This window comes from Rhagoletis pomonella, unplaced genomic scaffold, assembly GCF_013731165.1.
Source record: "Rhagoletis pomonella isolate Grant_MI unplaced genomic scaffold, Rhpom_1.0 Rhpom_scaffold_00003, whole genome shotgun sequence".
NCBI classification, from domain to species: Eukaryota; Metazoa; Arthropoda; class Insecta; order Diptera; family Tephritidae; genus Rhagoletis; species Rhagoletis pomonella.
In genome coordinates, this window is record NW_023458557.1 from 81,904,141 (window position 1) to 81,912,736 (window position 8,596).

The 8,596-nt window shown below is 35.5% G+C and overlaps 1 protein-coding gene across 2 annotated transcripts in view; it reads right to left on the reverse strand.

Moving 5' to 3' along the window:
• The window catches only part of LOC118735674 (transcription factor HNF-4 homolog), a 74,778-nt gene that overhangs the window by 26,471 nt on the left and 39,711 nt on the right, over positions 1 to 8,596 (reverse strand). Inside the window, exon 1 of one of the 2 annotated variants that reach the window (XM_036465580.1) lies at positions 5,863 to 6,037. The exons of the other annotated variant lie outside the window; for it this stretch is intronic. Within the exon in view, the coding sequence (XP_036321473.1) occupies positions 5,863 to 5,947 (85 nt within the window). The 5' untranslated portion in view covers positions 5,948 to 6,037. Of the gene's footprint in view, positions 1 to 5,862; positions 6,038 to 8,596 lie in introns of those variants that run through there. 2 annotated transcript variants of the gene reach the window in all.

An 8,596-nucleotide genomic window follows, 5' to 3' on the forward strand; every position in this document is an offset into this window, starting at 1 on the left:
AGGAAAGGAAAGGAAAGGAAAGAAAGGACAGGAAAATAGTAGCACACTTATCTTAGACAATGCCTTAACTTTAGTTTTGTATAAAGAACAAGATTCCACGGCGAAATTGTATTTAAATGATAACTGAAAAAAGCTATACTAAAAAGTCAAAATAACTCGTACTCATACATATATAACCGCATTTGTGTATGTAACGTATACGCCCAGTAGCACCATACAATGCAGCTAACACGTTTACTCGCACGCCTTAACTTAAAAGTCATATTATTTAAAAGTTATTCAATATTGGCGTGGAATATTTTTTTTAAAGTATTCTATACGAATATACATATATGTATATTTATATTAATTTCTTCATGTATGTACATACATATATAACGATTTCAGAATGAATTTCGAGTGTGTAAATAAAAATTTTAAAATTAGAATTTTTGTTTTGCAAATCATCGTAATCTTATAATATAATGAATGTTATTTTTTTCCTTTGGTGGCACACTAGTTTTATTATTTACTCTTAGATTGGTTCGTTTTGGCAGGAAGAACATTTTCACCATTTAATGTTGATATTTTGAGGTATTTTAAACGTTTAAAATGAAAAAATTGTTAAATTTAAAATTATTCGAAATAGCTGCGACAGATATTCTACATGCTGCCATTTTTTTTTTTAAGATTCCTTTTATGCTCCAGAACACTATAAAAGTGTTATCAGGTTATCTGGTTAAAAATTATTATTCTGTAGTATATGTTATTGTTGTAAACTGAATAAAAAATATAACCACATAACCAGCTAACTTGATAACCGGGCAAGTGGGAACAACCCAACTGTCATTTAGTTGGTACCTCGGCGCCTGCTGAGCGCCTTTTTTTAAAAGCTGGTACCTCAGTCGCCAAAAATTGTTAAATAACAAATAATTATCAGTCCTAAAAATACTCGTTTTATTTTATTTATTGCTAAATAAATAACAAGAGGATTAGACATTTTTTATGGAAAATATTTTTGTGAATACTCACTGCAAAAAATGCATTTAAAAATTCGATGAATCAATTACTTTTTCAATAATTGCAATTACTTTTTTAGGCGCGCGATTAATCATATGATTAATAAATCGATTATTTATTTTATAGTCTTTTTCGTCGGAGTACCTACTTCCTAATCAGGCTCAAATGGGTGACGGGGCCCTGCGGGATATTGCGGGAAACTGCGTGACTGACGACTTGGCGGGGAAAGTCACCCTTGAAATATGAAATGTTATCACCGGGTAAGGAGCAGCAATGAATGCCTCTGTACTCCTGCAGTTCGCTCTTGGACGGTTGGGTCTCACGTACACATGCATAGTTGCCACATAATTTTGGCAAGGGGTGGACCGGAGGTCATCAAAGGAGCGCCTTATGCTTGCAAAGCCTCAGCTCTCGTAATTGGGTACAATTTTTAAATGCTTAAAATCTTCCATCATCTGAGGTGATTTTTTGGAAATAAATATTTTCAAAAACTAACTTGGAAGTATTTTCAATGGGGGCAGCTCCCGTAAATCTTAATATTTTACCGAGATATTTTGGAAGAAGTCTTAAAATATAATAAACTTTATAATTCAGATGGAAAATCAGTAGCGAGTTTTTTTTTGTATTGAGAATAATGCTCCCTAATGTCCATACTCCCATATGCATGTACATATATAAATAGATGACACGGATACCCATGTTATTGACTAATAAGTAATTATTTTGAAGAAAACATATATTAAATTGCCTAATTGTAAATATTAAAATACGTACACGTACATACATATGTATATGTACATTAGGGTGGTCCTTACAAAATGAAATGAACGATTTTTTCAGTCTCTACCCCTCAATTGGTAATACCATGGTAACGGATATCACACGCAAATTTTGGTCCCGCTTGGAGACGGTTAAGGCGTGTCGCACAGAGGGCAACGTACATATTCCTCTATAGAGACCCAAAAAATTAAAATTAATTTTTTTTTCATCTAATACGATCTAATAAGATGATAAACTCTCTACCTGCTGCAGCGACAAACCGGCCTTAGAGCCTCTTCGTAGGAACAAATGCATTAAGTAGAGCTATGTGCAAAAAATTATTTTCAGTGCAAACTTTTCCTCAATGCTTGGTTTTTCTTCTTAAACACACAAATCGTTTCTTTTCTGTGCGAAGTGACGTTAATTGGGAAAGCCCATTTTACACAACTGCATTAGTTTCGAGGTGATATCAAATTTAGACAATGCGACCTATCAGCAACCCCTTTTGTGATATCGATTTGGTTACTACTTGCGCCATCTACGTATGACCACGTGGTCTGATTACTATTTTATTATAGAACCTAGTGATTCAGACTGTTTCGTCGTGAAGACGGGATTTTACAACGGTGTAACCAAAGCTCACTTCCTTGCGCCTTTTGGTTCAATATCGTCGCCTAAGTAGATTTGTATATTGTGACGGGTGGCGGAGCTCGTGGGCGCAAATGAACGAGGTGTCGAATAATCTCGCTTTAATGCGGACTGTACTCGGCGTCTGAGTATTTCCGCCACCACAAATCCCACAAAGAATTTGCGCTCATTTACATGGCGGCTGCAGTAGTGGTCGCAAGGCCCAGGTACTTTTTGCTTTCCCGTCCATCGCGTGAGAGAGGTTGCTCCCTCATCTAGCATATTTTCTAGATTGTTGACTCTGTGACTATTTGCTGACTACTAACCTGAAGACGTGGGGTTAAACATTTTAGCTCGTATGAGAGGTCATCACTGAAATAAACAACTGCCTTGAGAAAGTAGAATATTTGGAAGGTATACAAAATTTGCAAAAACACTGGACTAAATTTATCGAGCTACAAGGAGAATATAATGAGAAATAAACTGCTTTTTTGGCGAAAAATAATCTTGCAAGCAGCAATTCTGAATGAAATAAAAAGGTCCCGGTTTGATGGAATTAAAGCTGACATTGAAGCTAGCACTGACCACATTACTCATATTTGGGACTTCAACACTAAATAGGGTACCCATTAGGTTCCCGACCAGAGAAGAATGGGATGCAGGACTGCCAGTAGTGGAGGGGGGTATATCCATCCATACTGAAGGTTCAAAGATGGAATAAGGAACCGGAGTCGGTGTCTACTCGAAGGACCTGCAGATCAGCCGGTCCTTGCGTCTACTGAACGACTGCAGTGTCTTCCAAGCGGAGATCTATATATAGAGAGAGCGTCTTTTATGTAGGAGCAGAGTTCCCGAACACAAATCCACTATTTATGTCGGCATTCAGGCAGCATTAAGGCAATAGGATCTAAAATAGTAAAATCGGGAACTGTATGGAAACGTCGCCACACGCTGTCCTAATTGACTCGTATGAACCTCACTCTATCCAGGGTCCTTGGACATAGCCACATTTAAGGGAATGAGTTGACTTATGAGATGACCAGGTGCGGCTCAGAGATGCCAATAAAAGAAGCTCTGTACTATCACCGTTTACACCGTGGCCGCGACTAATGACTTGTGAAACAAAAGGGAAGACTACGAGATCACAAGACTATTATATCCGCGGCTTAGTAGGAAAAAGACAAGGGACATACTAAAACTGAATAGATCAGCAGTAAGGGTCCTTGCCGGCGTCATTTCAGGACACTGCGCTACAGCACCAATGCTTCAAAGGTGGCGAATACAAACAAGTACACTCTGCAGAGGCTGCCATTATTAGGACAAGAAAGAGTCAATTGACCACTTACTGTGTCCACGTCTAGGTCTACAGACAAATCGCCTCAAGCACTTGGGTTCACGCTGCTTCAACAGTCTGGGCGAAATAGCGGAGGTGAAACTGTTGAATCTTCTCGGCTTCATTAGGGATAGTAATTGCTTGAGTAGAAAAACGATATTTGAAGGTACTCTTTCGATAATAGGTACGTGACGCTCACTTAAAGGGGGCACTCATAATAGAAAAATAAATATAGATTGAAAAATCAGTAAAAATAGTTTGAAAGATTAAAAACCTTACTGAAATCAGATGTTGTCGGAAAGTTTTTTTTCTGAAAAAAAAAAAAATTTCTTTATGAAAGAAAGTCTATGCGATAAGATTGAAAAAGTTGGCAAAATAATTTTCATTTAGGTATAATTTGATAAATAAGTCATAAAAACACCGCTCAAACAAAATGAAAAAAAAATCAATATAAATATTTTGTTCTAGCTTTTAATGCCGTCTGACGATTTCACAAATTCAAAATGACGAATAAATAGAACCATTAAAAGTTGTGACGTATTCTACGAACAATTTTAAAAAATATTTAGAGCACTTTTTTGGTTTGACGCATAGTTTTCGAGAAAAAAATGCATTAGTATTCGAAATTTTTAGCTTCTAACTCTTCAAACAAAGCCTCATTTCATACACATAAATACATAATTTTGAATGCCGTCTAGCGACTTCTAACATTCAAAATAGCGAGTCCCAAAAACACAAAAAAAAACAAAAAAAAAATCAAAATTTTGCAAAATATAATTGTCTCGTATTTTATGAACTATTTTGAGTCAAAACTATTTCCTTTTCTGGATTAGACACATAGTTTACGTGAAAAGAATTTAGTAATATTCGAAATTTTTAATTTTCTGCGGAAGTTATGCTAATATTCTGGTAGGTTCTGTCGAGTAAACCAAGAATCGAAATATGAAATTTGGCCAACACCCCGAAAATCTTGACCCACCATTGAAAAACAGTTTTTCCGCATTTCTAAGCCTGTAACTTATGCTGGATTTCCACTAGGCAAATGGCAAAAATTTTAATGACAAAGTTGGGCATTAAAAAATATTCGTATCATAACGCTAAAAAGCAGTAAATAAAATTAGTAATTAAATCCATTTCTAGTTGGAATATTTATGGGTAGGGATAGGAGCGACTAATCGTTTGATTAAATTAATCGATTATTTTTGTTCAATTAAGTGTTAAATAATTTGTTCTTTTTTGCTTCACTAATTACATATTGAGGTAAAAAAGTCGCATAAGAAATGCAACTGCACCTAAAAGTACGGATTATGCAATCTTCTTTGTCGCATTTGCGTTCATATAACGAATAAACACTTTTTTTTTGATGTGAAAGAAAACCGCAACATTTTCGGGAAAAAAATTGTAAAAAGCCCGAAATTTTTAGGAAAGCTTGTAGAATTTTTTTTTAATATTATACAAAGTTTGAAACTTGGATTTATACGGTTTTCGTTAAAGAATTAACTATATTTTTTTATATAAAAAAAAAAAAAAATTAATAATAAACAAAAAAATAATCATCATTGTGAAAACTTGTCAAAATTTAGCGCTACAAAAATTTGTTCCACCACTGTATAACTTTATAAAAGTTTGGTTTGGTATATGAATACATGTATAGCTGAATTACATAAAAAAAATATATACAGACAGAGCATGTCATGTCAAACTACACACAATTTTTTTTTTCTTAATAAGGAGATATCCATGGGTGGGGAACTTTAGAAAAATTTCTGGCAAAATCGGGGAATTTCATTGTCGAAATCGGGGAATTCTCAAAAATGAGTTGGCTACCCTGATTGCCACTGATATAACTTATATCTAGCAACAAAAATGACAGCTGGACAACAATAAAAATACTAATTTGATTTTATTTAATGCTAATTAACAAGAGAATTAGAAATTTTTTATGGAAAAGTGTTTTCGTGAAACTCACTGTAAAAAAGTGCCTTTAAAAGTTCGATTAATCGATTATTTCTTAATAATTGCAATTAATTGCAGTTAATTTTTGTTTCGGCTTGTGATTAATCATATGATTAATTAATCGATTATTTACATTTTTTTTTTCCATCCCCATACACAACACACATACACTTCCTCTTCCTACTCACCGATCATGCGCAGCAAATTATCCTCAAAGATGTAGGAATCATCAAAGTTACTACCAGCCAGCACCTCGGTCTTCATTTTCAACATATCCGTTAGCAAGGCTGCTAATGCATTCACTTTGTAGTGTCTCAGCTACCTTTCAGGTAAGGCAATTTAAAAACAAAAAGAAAAACGTACTCAAAGCGCGCGACACAGCTAAAAAATAATTCGACTTACAAATCTTGCAATTGCACATGCGTCAAATGGACAACAATGTTTTGTAGTATACTATGTTGCAGTGTGCTGCGCTGGTTATGCATGTACGTATGTACATATGTATTATAAGTATATATATTTGCCGCACACAACTTCGGTAAACACAAATATCAAATATTTGCCAAACAAAATATTTTGCCTTGACAGTCACTGTTTTCTTTTTATTTTGCGCTAGGGCGCCGATTGAGTGTTTATATGTATGTTGAATATTTGAAAATTTTGCATAAAATTCTTGGCAAATAACAAAACGCGCGCGCGCTCCTTAAAGCTTACACACTCAAATTTGCACTGCACATGCGTGTGTTACTTAGTTAATTTAAGGGAATATTTTCCAATGTTTATTCGCTAAAAGGCACTTAAAAGCCGGAAAATATTACGAGTACGCGCGTCACAAATCACAAGTATCAAGCACTTAAATGTATATATGTACATATGTTTGTAAGCCTGTTTGGGTGTACATATGTACATATGTATGTATGCGTGTGCCGCTTAGAGTGGGGGCGAAAACACAAACGCACTAAAGTAGTCAACTCACGTTGAAAGGGATGCACTTCGAATGTTAAATTTGTATGCACCAACATGGCATGTGTGCGCCTATCTGTATACATATGTATGTATATGCACCGTATGTACGTATGTATGCATGTACGTACACTTTCACTCTTATCAGGACATTTTATACTCTCAATCTTAATTCATTTGTTCTTATTCTTTTTGTTATAAACGCGCTTGCCGTACAGCTATGTCGAACGATCGAAGGCGGTATGTCAACAGTTAACTGGCAGTTGTAGTAGTCGACTAATCAGCGGTGAGTAGCGTCAAGCGTTCTTAGCTGATTGCTTGCTACGCCTAGTCACAGCACAGGCTACGGCTATGGCGATGGCGATGGCAGCAGCGGCGTAACACACGTAGACTAAAGCAGTAATATTCTATACATACTCGTACTAAACTGCCTTAGTAATGCTAATCATATAATATAGTCTTAGCGAAATTGTTAAGCGAACTGTGATTACGTGCGTCGTTGACGCTGATGTTGACGTTGCGACTGCCGTTTGCTTTGCCGTTTAACCGATCGCGTGCAGCGGCACACAGTATTTAGATACCCTCTTATGGTTTATGGGTACACATAGCGACGTTCGAAAGCGGCGTCATTGGCCGCGTCGCTGGGGCCGGCTAGGTTCTATAGCCGGTACGTACATATGTATGTACATACATATGTAGCTCAGCCCCAAAGTGATGTGCGTGTGTGCATGTGTAACAGCATGTTCGTCGAAGTAAGAGTGAGAGTAAGAAGCGAGTCTAGAAGTAAATAAATGTAAGAAGAAAAAATGTTTTGGGGAAAGAGACAAGAGCTGGGCGTTCGTTCGAGTGTTGGTTAGTCGTCGCTTGGCGGATCGCGGATTGGCGACTTATGGCAGCGCGCCCGGTATCAGACACCGTCCTATTCAACGACAACATCAGTACCAATACCAACAACATGACACTGAGGCATTTTTACTTGCACACGTAATGTATGTATTTACTTACAGTGGTAGTCAAAACATATGGAACTAAGTATATATACGTTTCTAAAATTTTATCAATATTTCATCGAGTGGCTTATTTGATAAACACTGGTTCGTTGGCTTCTATTAAAGAATATCATTTAGGCAGCTCATTGCACTTTGAAATATTCCATTGCTGCTGCAAACATTTTCATTAGCAGTAATTTGCTAGCAAGAAAAACAGCTGATTAAAGTGGTCTGTTTGCAAATTATGAAAATAATGAAATTTATTTTGAGGATTTTTATGTTTGAAATTACAACAAATCGATGGCTGAGTGGAAGATCGATCTATCTCGGCAGCCAGTTCGAAAACGCCCCATCTCAGAAAACTTTTCGCAAGAACGCCATACTTCAGAATTTGAGTGGAGAAGGCCCTATCTCAGAATTCGGTTCAAAAGCGGCCTATCAAATGAAAATACATTGAAAATGTACTGAGATAGGGTGTTTTTGAACCGAATTCCGAGATAGGGCGTCTTCAATCAAATTCTAAAATTGGGCGTTGTTGAAAAATTTTCTGAGATAGCGCTCTTTCGTACACTGGCTGCCGAGATAGATCGATCTTGCACTCAGCCATCGAAATGGAATTACAAAAACAAAGCAAATACACAATAATATTTTAATTTAAATTAAAAAAAAGAAAAAAATTAAAATAAGTTTTTAAAATTAATTGAAATAAAAAAGTGTATTTCTTTCAAAAAAAAAAGCTTTTTAAAAATTAAACTAAATAGGCAAAATTGCTATCACTTCTACCATTTTTTCAAATTATTGTTGCTTTTCCACAATAAATTTTCATTTAAAAAATGGCCTCGAGCTCATTATAAAAAAATTGTTGTTAAAAAGGCCAAAAAATAACAAAAACCAAATAAAAAGGCAAAAAGTAAAATAAAAAGAAGAAAATTAAAATAAGTTTCTAAAAATTAAATCGAATTAAAAAAAA